Here is a 27,889-nt window from a genome sequence, read left to right as displayed (position 1 = left end):
TTTCCTAGTGAGCCAGAGTGTTGGAGACGTGTGGAGACACTTTTTAAAAAAATATTCCATCCAGTCTTTGTATTTGCAGAGGTCGCTGGTGCTAGGCTAGTGCATGTCAATGGCCATAGTTAGCCTGCCACTAAAAACAGTCTTACCCATTCCACAAAGCACCCAAAGCAAAACAGTTATAACGCCAGACTGTCGCTGTAAATGTCTGTGTTGATAGAATAATTTTAGAAGTAAAACCAACCTTGCATTTGAAGGATTTATGTCTGAGCAGCAGCAGCGAGTTGTACTTCCTGATAAAAAGCTTGGCAGCGGCGGACTGATATATGAGAAAATAGTCCCTCAACATGCAACGATTCACGCGATGCAAGGTCTGTTTTATTTCAAACATTATTCTATCAACACAGACATTTACATCGACAGTCTGGCTTAATAATAGATTTGCTTCGGGTGTTTTGTGGAGTGGGTAAGACTGTTTTTAGTGGCAGGATAACTATGGCCATTGACAAGTCGTGTGGTCCTCTGTGTCTTTTATTTTTTCATTGTTTTATCATTTTTAGCTTTATGAATTTTAACACTTTTTATTTATTGTTTTTAAATATGATTTACTGTCTTTTATTGTATTAATTTGTCTGTGCAACACTTTGGAAACTGTTAAAAGAAGCTGTTAACTGCCTCTTCATGACATCACAAGGTGGAACAGAGCATTTTGAGCTTTGGACTTATAAACAGACAAATAATAAAGGACAAAACACAACTCCGAGTATGTTCTAAATGAGGTAACAACATTCTAATGTGGCTTAAATCTCACAATAGTCAATTTTACATAATATAGGAGTTTTAAACAACAGAATGCTCATGTTTTACAATTTTTCTTTTTCAGTTTTTCTGCTTTTCAAATGTACATCTAAAATTTCCAAACAGGTCTATGGCAGCTCTTCAAACCCCTCTGCTCATGTGAAGGCTAAATAAGCAGACTGATAATTGGAGCACATTGAGAATACGTTTTATTCTCTTTGCTAAGAATGATGCTCGTGGCTGAAAGGACTCTGCTCTGTGATGTCCTTATACTGTTTTTATGTCCGTGAATGAGCCAGGAGAAAGGGAAGACTCCGATGAAATGAAGTGAGGGAGCGCTTTGAGGGTCGGAGGAGGGAGAGAGAGAGAGAGAGAGAGAGGGAGAGACAGAGGGGGAAGACAGAGAGAGAGAGAGAAGGGAGAGAAACAGAAAGAGGGGAGATAGAAACAGCAAGGGAGAGATAGTGAGCGAGAGAGAAAGAGAAAGAAAGAGAGGGAAGGAGAAAGGAGGTGGAGTGAGAGAGAAGAGCAAGAGGAGGGAGAAACAGACAGAGAGAGGGAAAGAAAAAGAAAGAAAGAGCATAGATAGGAAGGGAGAGATGATGGAGTTCTTTCTGTTACATACTTTTTTTTATGTTCATGAATGAGCCAAGAGAAAAGGAAGACTCAAATGAAAGAGGGAGGGCTTTGAGAGGCAGAAGGAGAGAGAGAAAAGAGAAAAGAGAGAGACAGAGTGGAAATTTACAAAGAAAGAGATAGAGGGGAGAAGAGAGGAAACAGAGGGAGTAGGGAAACAGAAAGATAAGAGAGAGAGAGAGAACGAGAGCAAAGGGGAGATATAGAGAGAATGATGAGGCAGGGAGAACATGGAGGGCGTAGAGAGAGAAAAAAAAGGAAAGGAGAAAACAGATAAAGAACAGGGACAGAGAGGGACGAGAGTGAAAAAAGAACGTAAAGGAGCTAGAGAGACAAAAATGAAGAGATGAAAAAGTGAACTGGATGTATAGTGGAAAGAAAGAGAGATAGAAAAAGAAAGCAAGAAAGAAAAGAGAGAGAGAGTGGAAACAAGAGGAGGAGGAGGTAGGTTTCTAAGAACACTTAAGAGGGAAGGATATGAAGTGACACTCCAAACTCTCTCCATTTAAAGCCGCCTTAATAACCACATACTGTAAAAGTACTTACTGTGTCATTAAATACACATCACACTATTCTCAGTACAACAAAAATGTAGTACACCAGTTGTTGGTAATTTTATTTATTTTAAAATTTTATTTTAAGGTATTTTATTGTAGCGTTTTAACTTATTTACCTTCAATCTGTCCACTTCACACTTTCACTATTTGACCCACCCTGTCCACTTCACATGTTCACTATTTGACCGGCTGTGCCCACTTCACATGTTCACTATTTGACCCACTGTGCCCACTTCACATGTTCACTATTTGACCCACCCTGTCCACTTCACATGTTCACTATTTGACCCACTCTGTCCACTTCACATGTTCACTATTTGACCCACTGTGCCCACTTCACATGTTCACTATTTGACCCACCCTGTCCACTTCACATGTTCACTATTTGACCCACCCTGTCCACTTCACATGTTCACTATTTGACCCATCCCATCTTTTCCACATTTCCACTATACCTGACCCATCCTATCTATTCTTTGACCCGTCTTCTTCATATGTCCACTATCCACTATTTCACCACACCAGATGTCCACACCAGATGTTCACTACATTTACCATTCCTGTCCACATCTCCACTACATTTGACCCATTCTTTCCACATGTCTATTATCTTTGGCCCCTTCTCTCCACATGTCCTCTATATTTGACTCATCTACTCCACATGTCCACTATTTGACCCATCGTGTCCACACTACATCTCCACTATATTTGACCCGGCCTGTCCACTCCACATGTTCACTGTTTGACCCACCCTGTCCGCTCTCCTTTCAGAAATTGCGAAACAAAGGCCATAATGAGTGTGCTAGCCCTGAGGCAGAGGACACTTTCGTGGAGGACCACTTCGACTCTGACTTACTGTACAAGCGCTGCGCTGTAAGTATCTCCTGGCAACAGAAATGTTTCATGTTGTGTCTTTATGTGGCTGTTCTATGCAGGCGCTAAACAAGAAGGAACAAAGAGGGTGCGATAGCCCGGACCCCGACGCGTCCTATGTGCTCACTCCACACACCGAAGAAAAGTATAAAAAAATAAATGAGGAGTTTGATAATATGATGCGAAATCACAAACTCGTAAGTACAGCGCTTTACAGAGCTGTTTGTGCTTGGCTTTGTGGCACTCCTCCTTGGTTGCCTCCCCACGCAGCTCCTCTGATCCTCACTGTCTCCTCTGCTCTGGATAACACCGGTGCAGAGTCAGGTGCACCATGATGAGATCACATGGCAAAGGACAAAGTATTCTGGAGTAGGCTACTAATATGGAAATCAACACGTTTTACATACCTGGATATAGCACAAAGTAACGGACACTGTTACATTTAGCTTTTCCGTTGCAGGGTAATTTTCTGTATATTTCTATAGTTATTTGTTTGAAAATAATCTGAAAAAAGCACTTTATTAGGCACAGCAAGGAGACAAGGAGTCAGGCTGATGGTGACAGCTACCAGGAAACATTGTTATGTGATTGACTGCTCACGTCACAGAGAAATATGTATTACATGTTAACATTTAGGGTTTATTATTTGGTCAAACAAAAACAAATAACTTAAAACAGAGAAGAGAATAATATGAAGACATGTATTATTATTATTATTATTATTATTATTATACTATTTATGTATGTATTTATTTTACAAAATATGATGATCTTTGCCTCCTACCACTCCCACAAATTATTTAATTATCTTTTCTACTTATGGGGCAAAAGTACATGTTTAAACACTACTTCCTTGTGATCTTATCATGGTGCCTGGCTTTAACCACTGCGCCCCCTATAGGCCTGAACTCAAACCCTAACTCAGATGTGACACGCGGACAATAATGCACTAATGCTAACATGACAGTATGGCTAAACAGAAGATACTAAAGCCAGAGTAGATCATACTAGCCACAACTGATTAATGCTAATGTCACTGTCATTGTCCATTTTGTAGCGGAAACCCACTTTGTACCTTTTGACAAACATATTTTATTTTACTGTTAATTTTTGTATTTGTTTTGAGGGTTTGTGTTGAATGTAAAAAATAAATAAATAAATAAATAAATAATAATAATAATAATAATAATAAAAGCACAACAGGTGATTTTTACAATTACGCTAGCATGGACTCTAGCCGCCTCTGCTGTTATCTTAAAATTAGGGTGACCAGACGTCCCTATTTAACCATAACAGGCCCAGTTTTGAGCCTGTTTTGAGCAGCAGATTTATCCAAAAACACTGATTTGTCCCAGTTTTATACAAGAAATGTCCCAGGTGTCCCTATTTTTGACTAATCTAGTACCTGCCAACATTAAAGAGAGGCATACACTGTCATTTGTTTTGGTAAAATATGTGTAAAAATGACAAAAACACAAAGAAAATGTGACTTTACTGACTCACATTAGTGCCGAGTGCATGACAATTTTCCTTGTTGAATATGTAGTTTAAAAAGGTTAAAAAATGGTTAATTCATTTGGTATTACATAGTTAAGATTACAGATTGATAAATAAATATATTCAGATTGAATTCATTACAAGACTACAATAAGTTAATGTTATATAATAGCTGTATTTTTGTTATTTAAAACCAGAACAAGGATTATTTTCTTTCAGTTGTAGCACCAGATATTTTCACCCATAGATGCCGCTGGCATTCGAAAAAACAATGTTGTCTTTGAGAAACTCAGCTGAAAAACATGTTGTTAGCTAGGCCAGAGACCAACGCGAGTTGTAACATAAAATGAATGATTTGATACTGACAGCATCTTTTCAGTAAAGCCATTGAAAGTGAACTTTGAAGACATTTTTTCACTTTAATTTGTAGCTGTAGCTAAATCCACTTCATTCTTTAATTATGCACTCATTTCACAATTTTATTATTACCAACCACCACAAACCAGGGATGTCCCAGTTTTTTTTTTATTTTGAAAATCTGGTCACCCTACTTTAAATGGTGTTTAAAAGTAAGCTTTCTTTTTAAGTTTTATGATATAAATTCATGACTATCAATATACATGAAGATTTTAATCTGTAACCTTACTATAGCTATACCTTCTTTTATAATAATAGCTTTCAAATGACACAAGTGCATTTTAGCTAAAGGTACAAGATGGGTTTCCATGACAAAAGAGACAATGACAATGCTAACACCACAGTAGAAACTAATGGTAAATACTAACTCCACGGTAGGCTCATTTTAATGCCACAACAACCGCTCCCAGGTCAAAGCACCTCACTTCACTTCTGCCGTGTACAGTCAGCGCTCACATGTAGGCATGAGTGTGACCTGCCGCAGATGGAGGGGACTCGTGGTGACACCCCCTTTAGTCTTTATGAAGTATATCAGCCCGCAGAGAGTAAAAAATACATAAGTGTGTGCTGACTGGAGCAGGGCTGTAGTGACACTGATGCATGTTTACACTGTGTATGTGCACTATGATGACACTCAAGGGTCTGTTTAAGATGTACTATGGAACTTTTCTGTCAGAAAATCCGGCTCTTGTCTCCATAGAGGTGTCATTTTCTTACCTGGAATGTTTCACATTATGGCATTAAACGTATCTATGTCCATGGAGAAGTTACATGTCAGATCTGTGGGGAGGCAAACCTGCTCACAGTAAGACTGTATAATTTTAACCAGAAAAATTATTCAATTGAATAAATGCAAGATGAATACATTAATGGCATACTGTGGAACTTTACATAATAGTAATAACAATGCCATGGAGGCAAACATGTTGCAGACCCCCCACCAGAAAAGTTACCAAGTGCATCTTTACTTTACAGTGTTAGTCTGGTCGGCAAATTTAAATTATTAAGTCAGGTTAGGTAGGCAGTAGTCGAAGCTAATTTGTATAAAACATTAGTTAATCTGGGGCTTAGATTTGAACCAGTGACCTTCTGGTTAGTGGGCGAACATTTAACCATCATGCCATCCAGCCTTATTTGTATTGGAAAGTTAAATTACTGGCCAGACTAAACATAAAATGAATCTGATAAGATAAGATATAACTTTATCTCACTAAAAACAATACTAATTTGAAATGTTTTCTTCTCTTGTGCCCTCCAGCCCAGCGGCCTTCCCCAGCAGAACTTCTCCATGCATGTGGCGGTCCCCGTGTCCAACCCGGGCTCCATGTACGCTCCAGGGGCCACTCTGGGGGGGCCCGACAGCAGCATGCTCAGCCCCGGCACGGCCCAGCTGCACCGGAATATGGGCTCCAGCGGAGGCACCCACAGGCACCCAGGCACAGGTCAGTCAAGAGTGTCCCGCTGTACTAGAAGCACACAATTATAGTGAAGAGGCTGGGAGTGACTTTAGGTATGTTAGCTGGAGTAAAAGAGGCTGTAGTACTTATAGTAGTGGTTGTACAGTGAATAAGTCGCATTCAAGTTCAGGAATGCAATGTGTTCATTTCTCAACAAATGAAAGACTATTTTGAAAAGAAATAAATGAAAAGAAAAACCACTGGGTCCACAAAATTACCATATTAATATAATGGCTTAAAGTCCTTTCAACTAACTTAAAACATGCTTTTGTGATTAAGTAATGCTGCCACGTTTTAATTCTATTATAAGAAAAATCAGAGTTAAAAGCTAAAGTGAAACTTAAAACAGGTTAAACTTTTCAGCAAATACACAGCATTTTTAAAATGTTAAAAGGTAACATGGTGATCTAAATATGTTTCCACTGTCTTAAGGGAACTGTACGGGCCTGTATTGTGATCTCAATCTGCATTTTTAGTAAAATCACCACATCGCGATTCCCTGTTTAAAGAGCCCGTATTCTCCTATTATCTGATCTATGTTATCATGTTTTTCCTCATGAAAGCCATACCTGGATTTTCGTTTTGTATCATTCTCACAAGTATAACACACCTTGCATATCTAGGCTCTCTCAAACAGAAAATACTGTTCCAGCTCGTGATGTCATGCAGTAATACAGGAAGTGCTCCACCTTGCAGACGCATCATGAATAAATCAAGCTTAATTCACCCTCAAATTCTGTCACGTCCCACCTCTAGTAATCGTAAAACATATTTAGATATTTTTTCAAAATCGCTCAACCCTATGCCGGCAACCACCTGTACCTGAATGTGCTCATGATTTAGGCTCCTCCATGCTGTCAGTCGGTCCATAGCTCCCCCAGCCGCTACTCCCTCTGCTCTGGGCAGGTGCATATGGCCTCCTCGCTCCCTTATAAGGCAGTGAGGAGCCAGGAACCATGAAATCCTACCATGTCCTACACACTCCCCACACATGCTCCAGATTCTCTTAAAGATATACTACGGAAACGTTTTGAGTGATGTCTCCATGGAGATGTCATGTAAACTTATCTACATCCATGGAGAAGTTTCAGGTCAGATCTATAAAATAATAACTATATAATGACATCTCCATGGAGACAAGCAGGTTGCAGACCCCCACACGAGAAAAGTTACCAAGGGCATCTTTATTTTACAGTGTTAATCCAATCCAATTTTAATTCATATTTAGTCAGTAGTTAGTTCATGGCCTAGATTTGGGCCAATGACCCTCTGGTTAATGGGCGAACACTTAACCACCCTGCCATCCCACCTCATTTGTATTGGAAAGTGAATTACTGGCGAGACTAAACACAACATGAATATGATAACATAACAGAACCCTTATAAGGCAGTGAGTCCGTGTGGGGAACGAGGAAGCATGAGAGCCTACCACGTCCTACACACTCCCCACACACAGAGAGCACGGGAGGGCAGCAGGTGCTCTACTCCAGATGTTTATCATGGATTATTGATCACTTTCATGACGCGTGCTGGAGGAGAGGAGTTCTAGAGAAGCGAATAAGTCTATTTTTGGATGCTCTTCTGCCTTACATAAGAAGGCCCAGAGATGAGCCCTGGACTGCGTGGAGTTTGCATGTTCTCCCTTTGTCTGATAGGATTCCTTCTAAAGCTAAAAGACAGAAAACTAAACTAACCAAATAAAATATATATCGTATTTCAATGGCAGATTCATGAACATAAACGAGACAAGATCTTGGTTCAAGAACTAGAGAAGGGTCCCTTGGGTGCTACATTTTCTCCCATCATAACAAGCCCAAGAAAATATCCATGATGTGTGTTGGAGGTGCAGAGAGTAACAAGCATCCACTGTCTCCATGGAGATGATATGAACTTGAATGTAAGGTATCGAGCCTGAGAAATTCATCCTCTGGACCAACCTGTCAGGACCTAGGGACTCATTTCCAGATCTTGAGCTAGTTTTGGTTAGGACTACCTTGAATTTTACGGTACAATTTCAGCAGTATGTCATTACAAATGCTGTATGTGTATTGCATTTATTCAATTAGAGTTGTTTTGATTGGACAAAAACTTCAAAACAGTGGAAAAAGCCTCTCCATCGGTCTGTACCTGGACCTAGTGGTTTTTCGCAGATTTTCATCATGGGGATAATGTCATACTCTACAACATTTCAAGTAAACCATTAACATCTTCATGGAGACCAGCAAATGGCAGACCTATCACCAGAAAAGAGTTACAGAGTCTTTCTTTAACACAGGGTTCCCAAAGTCCTTAGTCCTTTTACCAAAGTAATAGGTTAAAAAGGGGCTATCAAGGAAAATTGACTTTTTTGGCGCTTTCTACCATGTTATAATGTTGCTTTTAGATGTCATTCATGCACGTTTGAGTAATTTTGACATCTTACCCAGGCGCTATTTTAACCCTCCTTAAGGTTAGCTGTAAAATTTGTTCATGACATCACAAGGTGGAACAGAACATTCAGAGCTTTGGAGATGTAGACAGACTAATAAAAAAGGGTTACTCAGATGTGTGAATGAAACAAAACACAGCCCCAAGAAAGTTTTTGAAAAGGTAAGAATGTTATAACTTGGCTTAAAGCTCACAAGAGTCAATTTAGCGTAATACAGGACCTTTAAGTTTACAGTGCTACCTTTGCTCCAGTAATTCGTTATATAGTTTTGCAGCCACTCCCCACACTTCACCACTTGACCCTTTCACAATGCACCATAACGTCTACACATACATTCTATTACATCACATCAGTGCTAGTGTTTCCCCTTTAAGACACATTTCTATATTTACCAGAGCGTAATGACAGAGTAAACTAGTCTCTTGCATAAGCCCACACTGGAGCTGAGAGCTGTGTGTTGACTCAGCTGTCAGACCATTGTACGCCTTAGACTGTTTATTTGTTCCTCTATTGTTCTATTCTGTCAGGAGCCTGCACACACACAGACACACACAGACACACACACACACACACAATGGCCCCGGGCCCCTGTGCTCCTGTGTCACTGATCTCTGATACAGTGGCAGATAGCATTCACTACAAACTCCCTTGGGCTTTAGCGGTTCTCCATACTTCTGTTTGTGCATTAGAATTTGTGGAAACATTTCAAGGTTCTTGAAACTATATGAATAATACATGTGTAAATGAAAGACAACTCATTATTCTAATAGAAATCTGTACCATGATGCTTTAATGCTTTTATTTAACTTTTATTCACTGTTCTTATAATGGAAATAACTCAATTAAATACTTAGCAGAAGCTGTTTTCTTTATTTAGAGGGACTGTGTCTATCCTCTTCAAGTGCTACAATCACAACTGAACTTGGGTTGTCAGGACCTTAACCTGCAGATATAGATATTATATAGGACTAAGCAAATGTGATGTCACCCATAGCATTCAGCGCAACTCAAAGGAAGCTCCCGATACTAATGGTTACAGAGGCAAATTTGGAGCCAGGCTCTATATTATGAATAGGATTTTTTTTGATGGACAAAATAGTGAGGAAAAAAACAGGATCATGTAGAGTGGGTTAATAGGAATACTTTAAGATCAAAATGACAAGGCTCACAGCAGCAGTTACAGAGAGAGGAGCAGCAATATTCCAATGTAAGTCAAATGGAGCCAGGATCAGAAGGAGCCAGAAGAGCCCGCACGCGAACTTCCTGCTTGGAACATGGCAGCTAGAGCGTTGTCCCTTTATATATACAGCCTATGGTGAAAGCTTATAACCTCCAGAATTCCCTCGCTGAGCTGCAGAGGCTGCACTAGCACTGACTCATGATTGTTTTGTAGGTGCTTGAGTTTAGGTAGAGAGCATTCAGATCAGAGAGAGGCATTTTAGGTTTAAACCAGCTGGATTTCAGCATTAAAACTGGCAAACCAAATGAGAAACTCGCGTAAGCCTCATTCTGTTTTCTGATTTAATAATCATCTTAAAAACCAAAACACCTTATAAATGTGACATCATCAATGTTTTTGTAACCATAGATCAACATTAGACTTGTTATCAGTAAAAGTTATATTTGAGTTGAACATATTTACCTCATATCTGCTCATGCTGATGGAATTTGATATCAAAATCTCACATACAGTCTCTTTAATAGCTGACACAAAAAGGCTTGATTCAGTTGCACGATGGCAATTGTATACTTTTTAATTTCTACATATATCATCATATTAAAATCCTATTTGTTGCTTTAATATGGTCCATTCTAGAACTAATGTCCAATGTCCAATGTCCAATTTTGATCCTTTAATGTTAGGGATCAAACATGTTTTTAGAAGATTAAACTACAGGGTGAGCAGCTTTTATACAAAATAAGACCCCATGAAGACACAGAGAGGGCATCTGACATACAGGAACATTTCAGAACATATTTGTAGACTTCTAAACTACACGAATAGCCACTTTTACACACAGTAACACCTCAAGGACACACAGGGACATTTTGTTCTTACAGACAACATGATCTCACTTGTAATTGTACTTTTGCTAATTGCTCTTGTTTAAATTACATAGGTTAGCGGCAGACACCACAAACTCTCCGTCGCACTGAAGCGTACAGCAAAGTGTGGAGAGGAAACAACACTTTTATAGTTTAGAATTCCCTGATGTGTTGGAGCAGTCACAGTACATTTGTCTGTGATCTGCTCCTCAACTCACACTACAGAGACTCCATAAAAAACTCAGCCTCATCAAGTTTGCAATGGACGCGTTACTGCCGTGCACGCCGCCATAATTACGGAGCCTATTAAAAGTTCCCAGAGGCGCGCGACGGTTAATGCGGCGTGGAGCTAGCGGTTAGCTGTTAGCGGTTAGCTGGGGGTGCCGGGTCACGGTGCCTGGTTTGATGGTGTTGTTGTTGATTCTTCTCCTCTCTCTCGCAGGGAATGGATTCGTTAACCCCAGCAGAGGGTCCCCCGGGCTGGGTCAGAAGGGGGTCCACGCCAAGTCACCCCCACCCGCTGCCCAGAGCCTGGCGCTGGGCAGAGGCAAGCCCGAGCTCAGGGTGGTCATCCCACCGGCGTCCAAAGGGATCATGCCCCCTCTGGTGAGTACCGCCCCGGGCACGCGCCAGCTCTGTGGGGAGGGGGAGGGTCATTTGCATGTTCTGATTCACAGGTTTTTTATGAGCGTCATTATGAGGTACCCGCTGTTAGACAAGTTGTGAACATGAGTTGGGTCATCAAAGTGAGACTAAAATACTATTTGCTTAATCATAAAAGTTTGAGGTGTCTAAAAGAGAGGCGGGTGGGGCACATAGACATTTTGCAGGGTGGGAGTGGTTTAGTGTTGTCTGTGATCCAGAATACACACTTCTCCGATACTTTAGGAACATTTAAATCTGGAATCTCAATGTTTTCAAATCGGAGTGATTGACAGGTGGATTAGCCAATCAGGGACAGGCACAGCCTGCCCGTATGAAAGTAAATATAGCTGTTTACGAGAAAACAAGAAAGGAAAAAACTACCACAGGGGACTGAAAAACATGGCAGATTTCTGCAGAATCAATAAGCGAAGCACTAAACTAAACTAATCTGAGGTGAGGGAAATTTGATTTTACTTTTAAATGAGAAGTGACCAATGAGCTCCTTGGTTTCACATGCATTACTGAAACTAAACAAATGCAATTAGGCCGCCATTTTCATAACATGATTTTACATGGCTGCTGAAAAACATATATTTGTAGCAAACTTGACATACTGTATATACAAAACCCCACCTGCACTATAAAGCAGCAACAGTAGACAATGATACTTTACGGCTGATGTAAGTGTTTCCCGCAGCACTTTATAGTGAAGACCGCCTTGACCAAGACCCCCCCAACCACATGGATCCTTGCAAAATTACAGTCATCACACAGAATCTCCGCTCACCCCCACCACTCCTCACGTCTTCTCCGTGCACGGAAACTCCGTGCACCCCCCGCACTGCCTTGCCTAACCAATTTTCTGTGAGAAACACTGGATGCCATCAACATTCTCTGGGGGTGTGATGCTAACTGTAGGCATTGCTCTGTCTTGAGACTTGTTATTTTTTTTCTGATCAGATTGTGTAAAGGTCAGATTTAAGTCTGACTTAGTTGGCATTACAACAGGAGAGCTGATTTGTGATCTTAGCAAAGTCTCTCACACATAAAATTACAGTCACAAGCTAGATAGCATTTGCCAACAGTTTTCAGTTTGCCTTTTTATTGAAAATCAAACACCTAAACAGGACCATGAATGCTCATATTGCATAACAGGCCCTGAAAATGTGTTTTTAAATCATTTTTTGTATTTTTTCTTGAGTTAAAACTTTCAGAACTTTAAAACTTTTTTGGCTGTGTTTGCAAATGTGTGTGTTGTGTCCCCATGGTAACTACTGAACATTTCGCCAATAGATACGTGTTAGAACACCCCCAGCATGATGTCACTGCAAATATCAATACAGCATGTGCCTGTCTTAGATGATCAGACGGAGGGTGCTGTCATTATCATTGATTTTATTACTTAACCTGAGTGCACAAGCCTTCCCTGCAGCTCTGTATACACTTCAGTCATTTTGAGCCTCTGTCATTAAATTGCGAATTGGATTACAGCAGCGGTTATGTTGGGGTTAAATGAGGTCAGACAGACAGCCTCAGTGCACAAGCTTAGCCAGCAGGGGGCAGTACACAGCCTGTCATTACTACAGATAATATCATAATGGTATGAGATAACGCACATCAGAGTGGGACAGTGTGTGGAGGTGAGCTCTTCATCAGCCCTGAAGAAATGGTCTGATCTGTGCTGCTCCTACCACTCTGCTCCTGTCCAGAGATTTTTGTTTATTTCTGTTTATTTATTTTTTTTGCTTATTTTGTCAATACGCCTTCATTAGCGCTGTATGAAGTGTAGTCTGGGCCTGTAGTCTGTGCGTGCGTCAGCCGTAGCTCTAATGACTGTTGTGATGCTGTGAGCTCACTGTGTTTGGGCTCTTTCAGATCCCTCTGTATTATGGTCAAAAGCTCTGATGTCATGTTCTTCCCTCAGACTTTTAAAGGCTCACTGGCTCACTGCACGCTGTGTTATCATTACTGTCAACAATGTGGCTGAATAATTGGAAGTACTGTAAACCTGAAAGTGCATATGACAGATTTGTATGATTTTCAATTTTTTACCTAATTTGGTGGGATTATAACTAGTGTAAATATAAATTATAGTTTTACTAACCTTGAGCACCAAGATGGATTCTCGTGATATTTGTGAGTTCACAAACTTCACAAACAGAGTCTATCTTGGAGTGCGCGTGCTAAAGTTAATTGGGTGGGCAACCAATCAAAGAGCAGCATTGAGGTTTGTGTGGAAGCCAAAGGCAAAGCACCCAAACAAACCAAAACAAACATGGTGATGCCGTCAGATGTACTTACTGCCTATTTTAGCAGACTATTTTGTTTGTGAAAACTTGGAGAAGGTAAGCTCTTTGTGCATTCGTGGACAGGAAAGATGTCTCTGCTTTTCTCTCAGCTGAATGTAACAAAAGTTTGAGAAGTTTGTTCCTCTTTTTGTGATGTGTCAACCAGTCAGAATCAAATAATCATCATGATGCTTCACATTTTCCGATCATGTTCAGCGAGAGCCATTCCAGATTGATAATGTGAACTCAGAATTCAGTGCAGAGTGGTATAAATATCAATCTGCTGTGAGCCAGGTCATAGTTTTACACCAACCAAGAAGCAATTTGTGAAGAATTGTTGAAAAATATGCTGAAAATTGCGGGAGAGTTCTACAGCACATTGAATTGATCACACACTACAGAGAATACTGTCCAAAAGTTAGCCACATTTAATACAAAAGAAGCTATTTTTTTCTGATACTTTAAACATTAATTCAAGAAAATGAATGTATTTTCTTATATTTGTATATGTCAGATAATAATTTCTGTGTACATTAGCTAGGTAACAGTTATGAAACTCCCTCACATCACAATTAGTATCGAAATTAGATACTCACTTGAGAGGTATCGATATTTAAAAAGTCACATTCAAAGGACAGGACTGAACCTTTCCTGAATATCTTAAGAATGATCTTAAGCTGTTGAATGTTGATAATCACATTCTATTGTTTGAAGAAAGTGTTTTTCATTATCATTGTGGTATCAGAATTGGTATTGCCTATGCAGTCTATTCCTTAGTATCAAAGTCTGCAACACTAATGAAGACACTCTGAAAAACAATCCTATGATACATTAAGTCTCCACTGTGGAACCCAGGACCCATGCATTATCCACATGCATTAGCTCCCCCTTGTGGCTGCAGCAGTATTATACCAAACCCTGTAACCCTGTGTTTTGATATAGACAAACTAATAATAATTACTCAAACATGTGTGAATGAAACAACACAACTCCAGGTCTGTTTTTGAGGAGGTAACAACATTGTATAACATGGCTTAAAGCTCACGAGAGTAAATATTGCGTAATGTAGTTTTATAGTTTAAACTGTAGGGATTCTATAATGTTATGTTGTCATGGGAACATATTAACCAAATAATCTTGACATCCCTACTTAAGATTTCAAAACCTATACTGAGAATATAGATAAAGCAGTTTTCTGTTTTCAGTGTCTCCAGTACACGTCCAGTTCTCTGCACATACTTTGTTCTCCAATTTTACTTTCCTAATCAATGATATGCATGGGATGATGGCATTTACATTTTTACATTTTATAACACATAAGTCAGTGGACATTTTTCTTTTATTAAGTTGTTTTGGATGAATATTGTTATTTAAAGGAACTATACTACGCTATTTTCTGATCTATGATATAATGTTGTTTCCTCATCAAAAACACAAACAGACCTGGAGTTGTGTTTTGTTTCTTTCGCACACGTTTTATACACAGACAATGCATATTTAGGCTGAGTTCTGTTCCACCTTGTAATGTCATGGTAATACAGGAAGTGCTCCACTGTGATTTTAACCTCCATACACCTTTCATCAGTCATTTGAGTGATTTCAGCCCTGGAATTGCCACTCTCTACTGAACAAAAAGCAAAAGGTAGCTGTTAACTTGAAAACTACCACTACATGACATCACAAGGTGGAACAGAGTATTTTGAGCTTTAGACATGTAGACAGACAAATAATAAAGGTTACTCAGACATGTGCGAATGAAACAAAACACAATTCCAAGTCTGTTTCTGATGAGGATCATTCTAAAAGCTCACAAGAGTCAATTTTGTGCAGTATAGGACTATTAATTGTCCAAATAACAACATAATGATCCACGGGCATCATACATGATCACAATAGCACAATATGTCTTCTTTACCTTCGTGTGTTTTCTTCTCTCTTCCAGAACTCGCAGAGGCTGAGCAGCTCTGCGCCCTCCCAGTCCCTGGCCACCCCTGTTGTGTCAGTGAGCACCCCGAGCCTGCCCCCTCAGAGCCTGGTGTACTCAGGCATGCCGTCCTCCTACAACCCCGCTGGTGAGTTTCAACCAGGGCATGGGTACGGGCACAGGGTTAACTACCAAAACTTTACTATATTGTACTTAAAGGTCTTCATGGAGATGTTATTGTTTTATCTAGAATGTTTCACAGTATGGCGTTAAACCTTTCTATCATCATAGAAACCAAATCAAACCAAGTTACAGGTCAAATCTGTGGAGAGGCAACCCCGCTCACAGTAAGAATGCCTGTTTTTGTAGGTATTTTTGAGCTATAAAACACCTGCAGTGGAATAAATGTAAAGTAGATCTGTTTAATGTTATATTGTGGAACATTCCAGGCAGATGACATCTCCATAGAAACAAACAGATGACAGACCCCCCAACCAACAAGTTGCATAGTGCACCTTTAAAAAGACAATCATACAGAAAGACTCCATACTGCAAAAAATGAAGCAAATTTCTTGTCAGATCAAGTTTACTCAAATACTAAATAAGATACTGACCTAACTGTGTGCCCAGATATGAAGTAAACACCTTCAAATCAAAAATACATTTTATTGATAACAATTCTAATGCTGAAAAATTTGAAAAATGTTGAAGATGGCCCAGTTTTTAATGTTATAATTTGGCGTTTTGGTTCTCAGAGCTATAATCCAATCAGAAGGCAGAAAGAGCTTTACATGAGTGTCTCATTTGGGGTTTCTAGTTCCATTGCTGGACTTAAACCTGATGCCCTCCCTGTAGTTAGATACCTGTCTTTACGCTCTGTGTATTTGTTTTTTACAATACTCCCTGAAGTTATGTGTGTGTGTTCTTGAGAATACTCCCTGAACCAGATGCCCTCCTTGTAGTTACCTCACTGCCTTTACCCCCTGCCGTGTGTTTTTTTCATAATACTCCCTGAATTTAAACCTGGTGCTCTTCTTGTATTTAGATGCCCGCCTTTACCCTCTGTATATTTGTTTTTCAGTCTACTCCCTGACCTTAAACCTGATGCCCTCCCTTTAGTTATATGCCTGCCTTCACCCTCTGTATGTTTGTTTTTCAGACTACTCTCTGAGCAGTGCGGACCTTTCCTCCCTTCAGGGCTTCGGCTCCCCGGGGCTGTCGCTGGGGTCGGTGTCGGCATGGCAACAGCATCCTCTGGGCCAGGCGGCGCTCAGCTCTCTGGTGTGAGTACCAAAGCACTGAACCCACCCACTGCTCCACAGGCTGAGTCACAGGCCTGTTGTGTGTGCTCAAATGATCAAATATTACTCCAATCTCGAATGCTACTGAGGTTGGCTATGCGAGGCTGTATATGAAGGATAGTATTAGGACAGCGTGTTAGTAAGGGTGTATAAAAGCATCTGTTTTAAAAAGGTACTACAATAACAATGAACTTGGGTTCCAGTGTCTAAACCTGCAGATAGAGGACACATACACATTTTTCTCATTCTCAGTATATGAAGGAGTATGAAGGTATGCAGAATATACAGAGAGCACCAGTCTGGCTGCCAACACAACCTTTTCAGTGTCTGCTATTGATGGAACAAAGGCCTAATGCATTTTTAATGGGGGATAATGTAGCTTTGCAATGAGAATACTGTTTTTTCTACAACTTGACAACACTTGTAATATTTGTACCTGAATAAGCAATGGCCTGTTTTATTGTACGTAACAATTAGTCGCTATAATTAGGTAGATTTAAGACTCATGTATTCTAGAATATATTGTATCGTATGCTGGACAACTGACAACAGAAATGTATTGTCCGACTTCTGTTTGACAATGGAAATGTAGATTATTCAACCTGAGGCAAGGCACAGCGGTCAGCACCTCAGCTTCACAGAAAGAAGGCTTCAGGTCAATAGGTCAGATCCTCAATCTTAGGTACTCCTGACCAACACTAGCTCAGCATCTGGAGATGGGTCAAATGTAGAGAATGACTTTCATCAATAACCTCCTTTGCCAAAAAATAAACTAAAATGAAAGCATGTTTTTTCTCTTTTCTCTGCACTGAAAAATAGAGAAAAACATGTGTCTGTACTGGCTTAGGCTTGCATCTCCACAAACCTGATTCTTATTTGGCCTGGAGGAGGGAATCTTTCTGCTTGTTTCCAATAATATGTTGTTCCTTTGGCTATAGAATTCCACATTATACCATAAAACGTATCTATTTCCATTTCCGAAGTATGTTTTTAACTTCTATTTTCATGGAATCATGCAGGTGACATGCCACCTCCTGAAAGTATAACATACTGTTGCTTTAAATACAGCACACTTGTACTAAAGCAGCATTATGCTCAGTGTATCAGAAGTCACTGAAGCAGTGTGCTCATGTAACTGTACCAATGTGTCACTGTACCATGTCTGACTCCTCCCTCTGCTCCTCCCACAGCGGCGGCGGTCACCTACCTCAGGGCTCTAATCTGTCCATCAGCACCAGCCAGGGCATCAGCATTAAATCAGAGCCCATCTCCCCCCCACGAGAGCGCCTCACCCCCTCCAGCTTCCCCTCTCATCACCCTCCGCCTCCCCACCCTCCACAGCAGCAGCTCCAGCAGGGCGCCCCCGGCAGGCAGGACGCGGTAGGGCGCTCCCCGGCGGACAGCCTCAGCTCCTCGTGCAGCTCCTACGATGGCAGCGACCGCGAGAGCCCGTCGGTCAAGAGGCTGCGCATGGACACGTGGGTGACCTAAACGGGGGCCTGGGGAGCGCTCCAGTCCCCCCACCCTAGAGAAGGCAGGGAGCGGCCAGGCTCAGACCGCCGCTACGCCGAGGGTCCACGGAGCTTATCTTCAAACTATTAGACTGATTGTGAGCGGTAACGGCGACACCGCAAATATGGACGTGCACACGCAGCAGGTGCAGGTACTCAGAGAACCCTAGTTACCATAGTTATGTTTGGAGGAATGGTGAGAGTTGTCGCGTGAACGGATGCTAACAATCAGAGCATTTAAGCCATAGACTGTATATATAAATGGACATAGCTAGCCACCACATTACCAATCAGAAGTGAGCTTGGGCACGCTCCAGGCTCCAGTGACTCCAGCTTCAATTCACTTTCTACTGATAAACCGTTGCCCCTCTCTCTGTAACTGCTGTCGTCAGGCTCGTCATTTTTGTCTTAAAATGTTCATATTAACCCCGTACATGATTTTGTAGTTTATATTTAGCTGTTTTGTCCATAAATCAACTTGTGCACATTAATAACAGACCAATGGGATGTCCTCTTTCATCCCACTAATGTTAGCAACAGGTTTGATTGACTAAGCGCTCGCCCGTGCCAAACAAGTGGTGTGGGCAGAAGTGGCATTACCTTCAACAACCTGGCTCCTGATTGGCTCTTTGGTTGCTATAATACTCGCACCTGGATTTACAAATTTGTAAATCTGCTCCAAATTCACCCCTATAACTGCTAGACCAGGGCGACGCCACTCTCCTTTAGTCCACTTCTTTATACAGTCTATGGTTTAAGCTTAAGCCACAGGAACCTATTTACAATGTACTGCAGGAAAAGCTGTTACTATACAATGTTTTTAATACGTATATAAGTGGCCTCTTCTTTGCCAATCCATACATCACCACATACAGCTAGTTTAATCAAGGCGAGATACTACAGGCAAAACTATTTTTGACCTTGTAACATTTTTGCTCACACATGGATGTAAAGATCACCCCTTAAACGGGTTGTAAAAGAATTTTATCGTCTTAAAAACGTGAAAAACAGAACTAGTTTATTTTTAACAGTTTGCATTATAATTATTCACTGTAATTAGTTTATAAATTTTTTCACAACTTTCAACAACAACTATCAACCCACACAGCAGACTTACTTTGACCTCAAGAGTTCCCTATACAATATATATGTACTGGAGCAAGACACGTTTTGTTTAAAAAAAAATTTTAAGCCAGTTTTCAATTACTCAAATACTAAACAAGTTTTCCAAAGTCCACCCTGAAAACAGGATGGTATCTAATATGTCAACAAATACATTTTTTTTTTTGTCACAATGTGATTTTTTTTTTTCACATCTTTACTTGAAAACATTACATGAAGAAATATTTTGTTCTAACACCAATGTACACAAAGTTTTAAATTGAAATCTCTAAACTTTAAAGGCCCCATATTACAGTCTTTTCTGATTATGTTATAACATATATCATGTTTTGTTTCATTCACACATGTTTAACACACAAACCTGCGTATTTAGGCTGAGTTCTTCTCTCAATCAGAAAACACCTTGTGACAAAACAGGAAGTGCCCCACGGTGTTTCTAAACTCCATACACCTGCACTAGAAAAATTTGGATTATTTCAGACCTGAATTTTCCAACTTCTACCGAACTAAAGGTAAGAGGTAGCTATTAACTCGAAAACTACTACTTCATGACATCACAAGGTGGAACAGAGCATACAGACAGACTAATGTGTGAATGAAACAAAACACAACTCCTCATCTGTTTTTGAGGCTGTATAAGATAACATAACTTAAAGCTCATATGAGTCAGTTTGGCATACTTTAGGACCTTTTGTTTTTATTCACCTGCAGTGTCTCGCCTTTAATCGATGTAAACATACTTTTGGTTGTTACAAAACTTTGACTTTCTTGCAATAATGAATGCTTTTATAATTTAAAACGTTGAAAATGTAATGTGCAATGACGAGATGAAGAGGCGTCACGGACACATCAGTAATATAAGCCAAAGCTGTGGTCGTGTGTGTACAGTTGCCGTGGTTACACTCAAATTCACCTTTTTCTTTTTTATTACTATGATTTGTTTAACGCTGTTGTAAAAATATGTAACTAATACTGATATGAAAAGCCATGGACATTTGCTGTATGACTGAAGGTTTGATGTAAATAGTGAATTTTAAAAAAGATCAGGGTTAGAACATTGTCGTCACGTGTACCGTCACGTTTTCTTTTTTGAAATTTTATGTTTTTTATGGACGATTACATGGGCCCCCTGAAATTCATAATTCTTGCATTTTTCGCATTTGAAATCTGAACAAAAACGCCCACATGTCTGCCTCCAGTTCATGTCTCTCCCTCTCTCTTTTTTCTCATTTCTCTCCATCTCTCCTCTCTCTTTCCTCTCTCACTTTGTCCTCACTCTCTTCTTTCCAGTCTTTCTCACACGCTCTCTTCTCTCTACCTCCCTCTCTGTCTTTCACTTACTTTCTTATCTCCTTCTCCCTCCTTCTCTCTCTCTATCTCCCCCCTCCCTCCCTCCCTTCCTCCCTCCCTCTTTCTTACTCTCTCTTTCTCTCTTTCCATTCTCTAATACTGGTGAAGGCTACAGGAAATAGCTCTCCTCTCCGTGTAGTTCAGGTGAGTAACACAGGACCAACTTTCAGACCAAGGTCCAGCTGAACTGCTCCTATTCAGATCTGTGCTTAAAAAAAAAAAAGAAAAAGAAAAAAAGAAGAGGCCTTTTTCAAAACTGATGTCTTTGCTCATATCATGTAAATATTATCCATAGGTTTCATTCACGTTTTGAGAATTGTTGGATCGAATTTTCAGATGGAGGCAGAGGATGATATTATTCTATGGAACAGAAAGATCTCGAAAAACACAAATTTTACAAATGTTACACTCTTTAGTCATGAAGAGGTTTGATTGGCCAAAAAAAAACACTATAGTCTTCAAATATGTAGACTTTTTTATGGTTTAAAAAAAAAAAAAAGTGGGAGTGGGGTTATTGTGTTTTGGATTTTTTATTATTTTTTTCACCACATGATATCATTCTTTTTCAGTTTCAGGCCCCTATTGTTTTCAGCTGACATGACTTTATGCTACAAGATTTAATATTATAAATAAATATATAAATAACTTATTGTGTCCCACCTCAACTAAGAATAATTTGCTCACTGAAAATTGAGAAAATTTGCTTGCTGAAAAATTTAGAAAAACTAAAAATTATTGTGTTGCACTGATCCTGCTTTTTCAGTCCCGATATCGATATCGATATTTTGACTTTACTAACCAATACCAATGTAGGGAACGTAAAAATGCAGCACTTATTTCATTAAAACACACTTGACTTATTACACATAAGATTCAACTGTGTTATGTAACTGTTATTTATCCTTCAAATCACCACTGAACAGCTTTGTATGGATAAAAGTTCAAACATTATGAGATGTTTAAGAGTAAATCGACTGAACCGATATCATGGAAGTATCGGCGCACATATTTGACACCAGTATTGATATCAGTGCATTCCTAAAAACAATCTCTCCAATGGAACCAATGGAATAATATCAATTCTTACTCTTCATCTGAAATTTTGACAAAAAAATCATCACAAGTCCAACACAAATCTTGTACAAAAATGCTTCTACTTTTGCCCATTTCCTCGTCCACCATTTTGTAAACACAACCATGCTTTCTGCTGTAAAGAATCTGTACATCTGATCCATATGATAAAGAAAAACTCCAGCTTTGTTCACAAACACATGCCCTGTCTATCCCTGCTGATTGCACATTGTTGTATAGATGTCTGCTGTATAGAGGAGTGGTGATGCGTTCACTGACCTGGTTCTGGTGTGGGATTCTGTGGGATTTCCCTATACTAGTAAGACCACGGTAGCTCTGAGTTTGTGGTAATCTATGCAGTCATTCTCAAAGCCTGATGTCAAACGGCCTGCTTCACAAAGGGTGTTAAAGTTGGTTTCACAGCGAGAAGGTTCAAGGTTTGATTCCCAGACTGTAAACAGACTTAAAGTGGCCATTTTTTTGCTATTTTCTGATCCATGTTATAATGTTGTTTCCTTGTCAAAAACATGTCTGGAGTTCATGTTTTGTTGCATTCACACATGTTCACACACAATATAAACAAACAAAAAAAACACTGTTCCACCTTGCAATGTTATGTAGTGATACAGGAAGTGCTCCATTGTGTTTTTAGCTCCATAAACCTTCACGAGACTTTACTAAAAATAAAAGTGGTAGATTTGAAAACTATCACTACATGACATCACAAGGTGGAACAGAGCATTTTGAGCTTTGGAGATGTAAACAGACCTTAACAGACCTTTAATGCTTCTGATTTTTTGTATACTGCAATAAATGTATACAGAGAGATGCATATTGTGAAAATATCATACAGAAAAATTTGGATATTGTTTCATCCCTAGATTTTACCTCATCAAAAGATAAGATTTTTTCTCAACATATTTATTAAAATTGTCCTATTAACACAAATTATACAAGTTTGCAGTCCTACAGGTTGATAATTATTCTAAATATGCACTATGTAACTTTTCTGGTGGTAGATCCATCACCTCCTTATCTGCATGGAGATGTTATTCTTTTCCAGGAATGTTTCACAGCATAGCATTAAACATATCTGTCTTTATTATATGTGTTTTTATTACTCAAAAATACCTAAAAAAGAAAAACACAACCATTCTTTCAATGAGCAGGGTCGCCTTTCCACAAATCGATGGCGTCACCTGTTTGTTTCCATGGTGATCGTTATGTTTAATGCTATCATGGAACATTCTGGGCAAGGCAATAACATCTCCATGGAGACGATCTTATTTCAGGTTCATTTCCCGGTTTATAGGTGCCATTTTGAAAATTTTTGACCAGCCAAACAATGCAATATTTCATTTTGAATGGTTAATTTCTATGGCAACTAGTTTTTCATCATTCTGAAACACAAACCTATTACACAGTACATGGTATGGGAATCAAACTTGGGACTTTCTCGTTATGAGGTGAGACTTACACCCCTACACCACCGGAGTTAACCTAAAACATCTTCATGAAGCAGGTCCTGCATTTAACCTTAGGAGGAAAAACAGTAAAACTAAAACGAGTGACTGTTCTTATCCTTAAGTGCCACGCCCCATGACGCTGGAATCGAACTCGCGACCGCCCATTTCCATACACATACATTATAGAGACAGCAGGTCAAATATGTGATAGCAATAATGATGAGTACAACACAGAGCACCTCACATCGCACGACGAGCACTTAAACAAATGTATCAGGGAAATTATGCACAGACACAGAGGCCTTATCCCAAAGACGCCATTTTGAGGACTTTTCAACACTTATGTTTAAACTACAGCATAGAAGCACTCGCCCAGCTCAGAACACCCACACCTCTGTACTCTCAAGATAGATACTGTTTAAGTCTAGAATATTTCATTTTTACTATGTTTTACTGCTAAATAAAAACAGCAAAATAATATGGCAGTAAGAAAACAGCTCTTGAAGTGTATGTATTTTCAGGATTTTAGTAATACTTCATATTTTACATTATATCTTTAAAGATGCACTATGTAACTTTTATGGTCAGTTGTCTCCAAGGACACGCTATTGCTTTGTCTGGAATTTTCCAATGTTAGTGTTGTCAAAAGTATCGAAAATCTGATCCTGATCGATACTAAAACTAGTTTCAAAGAAGATTTGCGCTAGCCAGGCTGGCACCACTGAGTTCCTCCGCTCAGTTTCATTTCTCTCCAGCTCTAGACTATGTCAGAAATCGGAATACACTAGACGGTTTGCATGAATCCCGGAAGTGCGAGTTCGGGCACCAACCAATCAGCGAAGAGCCATACATTCTGTTTTGGCAACGATTCCCGAGATCAAGGATTTAAAGCTGGAACAAAGAGAATGTTTCGTGAATTTTATCAAGGGGAAAGACGTTATTGCCCTTCTTCCTACAGGATTTGGGAAAAGCTTAATATACCAGTTAGCAGTGCATTACAAACGTCACGACCAAAAAGCAGCGATTGGTTAAATTAAAAAAGTACCCGCCTACCACCAAGCGAACGAATCCTAATGCTGCGAGGTCAGACGGTTTCCACGAAGTGAAACCAGCTGATGAATCAAGCTAGATTTGAGCAGGTATCGATACTAAAAAAGTCACATTCACAGGATAGAATTGAACCTTTCCTGAATAGTTTTAGAATGATCTTGATTACACAGATATTAGACTGCATGGTAAAATAAAAGAAAGTACTACGATATATTATAAGCATCACATTCTACTGTCAAAATAAATACAGTTTTTTATTATTATTGTGGTCTCGGAATCAAATATCGAGTGCAATCCTTAGTATCGAAATCAAAAACAGTATGGTATATATTCAAAGCTATACTGCGGAATATTCCAGGCATAGATATAACAACGACATAGATCAGATGGTGGCCAACTGTTTGCCAGTGCTTAGTGTCGATATGATCAGAAGAAGTCATGGTGAAATGGACTTTAAAAACACAATGGAGCACTTCCTGGAGGTCAACCTAATGAACATATCATTTCAAAACATAAGATTAAAACTAGTATGTTAAAGTCAAAGTCAAACAGTCTAGACTTATACTTCACCTGCTTGTTTCTATGGACATGTCATTGCTTTGCTTGGAATGTTCCACAGTATGACATTAAACAGATCTAACTTACATTTAGTCAATTACAGGTGATGTTATAGCTCAAAAATGCCTAGAAAAACAGGCATTCTGACTGTGAGCGGGGTCGCCTCTCCACAGATCTGACCTGTAACTTGGTCTGGTTTGGTCTCCATGAAGATAGAATGCTTTAATATCGTCCTGTGAGACATTCCAGACAAAGCAATAATATGGCCATGACGATAACTATTTGATTGGCCCTCCACCAGAAAAGTTACACAATGCACCTTTTGACTTACAAACTCCTAAAAACTACTCATTGATATTTTAGATATTTTTGTATCACTACCTTTTGCAGTGAACCTGGTCAGTGAACGCAACGCAAGACCTTCTCTTTTGTCAAATCAGTGCACAAAGTAGAATATGGGGGGATGAGGAGGAGGAGAAGGAGAATGGACTTTGGAGAAAACCTTGGATCGAACTATGGACTGGATCTTTGGACTTTTTTGGAGCAGGTGGAGGGCTCTCTGCTTGGCGTGGTGGTGTTGGTGCTGGTGGTAGCGTGGCTCTTTGCTAACTGTTGTAGCTGTAGCTCCTTTCGCTGAATACAACAGAGCCTGGTCCTGGTCTATCCCGGGACCGGGTCGGCGACACAAGCTGGACTTTGTTGCCAAAAATGAAACTATTATTATTATTGTTATGATTTTTGTCAAAACGAGACGGAAGTTACATTTGGTTTCTGTTAAAGTGTGTATGACAGGTTTCGATGAATCTCAAATTTTGACTTGATTTGGTGGGATAATACTTGGTGTAAATGATATTTTTCACCAATCAAGAAGCAATTGGTGAAGAAAAGTTGAAAAATATGTGGAAAATTACATAAAGTCTAGAGCTCCATATTAAAGACATCACGCTTGCGAGAATTCTATCTAAAAGAAACCAAATTTTCTCAGTATTTTAAACAATGTTTCAACAAAGCAAAGGAGTTTTCTTACATTTTTATTTGTCGTGGTGTGTCCACGGTTCGAATCCCGCTCTCAACATTAACGCCCTTGGTTGAACAGTCAGATCCACAGGTTGGAGGTGCAATTCCAGCTCCCACAGATAAATACTGTCATTGTGTCATTGGGCAAGACACTCAATCCACCTTGCCCCCAGTGTCAGATGTGTGTGTGAATGGACTAGTGGTTCCTTGTTGTAAAGAGTGTCTTGAAGGTGGAAAAGCACTATATAAAAATGTGACTATTTACTATTGTTGTGGGTGCCAGGTAAGAGTTATGGAATTCCCAAGAGTGATTTCAAATTTAAAGCTTAAAAAATTGCTAAATTGTGAACTTTTTTTTTTTCATTTTTTAAAATAAAATCTTAAATATTATGATCTTAACTGTGTTTTAATAAACTGAGTCATCCAACCTGTCATAGGCACTTTAAATATGTTATAATGTTTTGGTTATAAGGTAAAAATTCAAGTGGACTTTTTATGATGAAGATACTATGCTAGATCTTGTTGTACAGTTTGTATTCTCACAGTAGTACAGACATTGGCTTGTACTTGTGTATTTTAGGTTCTTGTTGTGTATAAAGTACACAGCTCTTAGACTGTGTCCTGTGACCTTCTAAAATGTAGAAATCACAACTTTATTAAACAACTCTGTGTATGCCCCACGTCTACTTTGTTTCATTTTTAAATTATGATATATTGCTAATCATATTTTATCATATTGTATTACAGTGGTGGAACGTAACAAAGTGAAAGTAGTAAAGTACTGTACTTAATTAAAAATTGTAGGTATCTGTACTTTACTTGAGTACATTTTCAAGTGGATACTTTTTACTTTTGCTTCACTACATTTGAGAGCAAGTAACTGTACTTTCTATTATATTTTTGATTATGCCTGAGAAGTAGAAGTATTTTTATTGTTGTTTGAGGCCTGCTGCAAAGACTGAGGGATTTATTTTTGAACACTTTCATAGCCTGAGCAAATAAAAATATACAAATAAAAACAGCTAAGAAAAAAAACTGATTCAATTGTTTCTGCTGAATAAAATTAAGCACAAATTTTATCTAAATCAGGATTTATTACATTTTTTTTCATGTGATACTTTTACTTATACTTGATTTTGTTTTGCTTGAATATCTGTACTTTTACTTAAGTAAGTACTTAAGTTACGTACTTCTTCCACCACTGTTGTATTATAGTATAGATTAGGATTGTCAAAAGTTTCGAAATACTATTTTGTGCAAATATTGATACTAAAAAAGTCAGTTTTACAGGACAGAAATGAGAATTTAGAATGGTCTTGAGCTGTATCAGAACAAGTATAAGAGCACATAGACTAGTATACACCCATGAACCACTAAGGAACCTACCTGGACGACGAGGGATTATACAGATATAAGGCCACATGGGAATATAAAAGAAAGTACTACGTTTTAATGTTGAAAATCAAATTCTATTGTCTAAAGAAATTGTGTTTTTTAATATCACTGAGGTGTTGGAATCAGTATTGAGTATTTAGTCTATTCTTTAGTATTAAAATAGAGTGTAAGTTACTGTACCTCTCACAGACATTTGGACAATACTATAATTTTCTCCAAACAACTGCCTTGAATGTTCCACAGTATGGCATTGCATGAATCTATTTTTTCAAGGTATTTTGCAGAAAATACTCCTCAGAAATAGCTTATTGATACTTTGTAGTCATACTTTGACATGGTGATAAACACTGCCAAAAGGTTTTAAGATAATCTGAATAATCTTTAGTTGTTTGATTTTCAACAAAAAGATTAAATTGACTGAAAACTGTTGGCTAATGCTTGCATGTTTAATTTTATGTGTAAGAGATCACAAATCATCTCACCTG

At 39.1% G+C, this 27,889-nt stretch overlaps 1 protein-coding gene across 4 annotated transcripts in view; it reads left to right on the top strand.

Annotated features, from left to right (window-relative positions):
• mef2aa (myocyte enhancer factor 2aa) overlaps positions 1 to 26,684 on the top strand; it is a 127,105-nt gene extending 100,421 nt beyond the window's left edge. For 2 of the 4 annotated variants that reach the window (XM_055155185.1, XM_055155186.1), the window contains exons 4-10: positions 2,760 to 2,861; positions 2,924 to 3,058; positions 6,034 to 6,217; positions 11,149 to 11,312; positions 15,582 to 15,711; positions 16,723 to 16,846; positions 18,055 to 26,684. In XM_055155185.1, the coding sequence (XP_055011160.1) occupies positions 2,760 to 2,861; positions 2,924 to 3,058; positions 6,034 to 6,217; positions 11,149 to 11,312; positions 15,582 to 15,711; positions 16,723 to 16,846; positions 18,055 to 18,355 (1,140 nt within the window). In that variant the 3' untranslated portion in view covers positions 18,356 to 26,684. The remainder of the gene's footprint in view (positions 1 to 2,759; positions 2,862 to 2,923; positions 3,059 to 6,033; positions 6,218 to 11,148; positions 11,313 to 15,581; positions 15,712 to 16,722; positions 16,847 to 18,054) is intronic. The other 2 variants (XM_055155187.1, XM_020934697.2) reach the window with 2 other exon arrangements.
• The last annotated feature ends 1,205 nt before the right edge of the window (positions 26,685 to 27,889 follow it).

This window comes from Boleophthalmus pectinirostris, unplaced genomic scaffold (genome assembly GCF_026225935.1).
Source record: "Boleophthalmus pectinirostris isolate CB_2022bp ecotype Guang Dong unplaced genomic scaffold, ASM2622593v1 HiC_scaffold_2, whole genome shotgun sequence".
In the NCBI taxonomy this organism is placed as follows: Eukaryota; Metazoa; Chordata; class Actinopteri; order Gobiiformes; family Gobiidae; genus Boleophthalmus; species Boleophthalmus pectinirostris.
The sequence above is the reverse complement of the archived record's forward strand: the minus strand, read 5'-3'. Positions and strand labels throughout refer to the sequence as shown.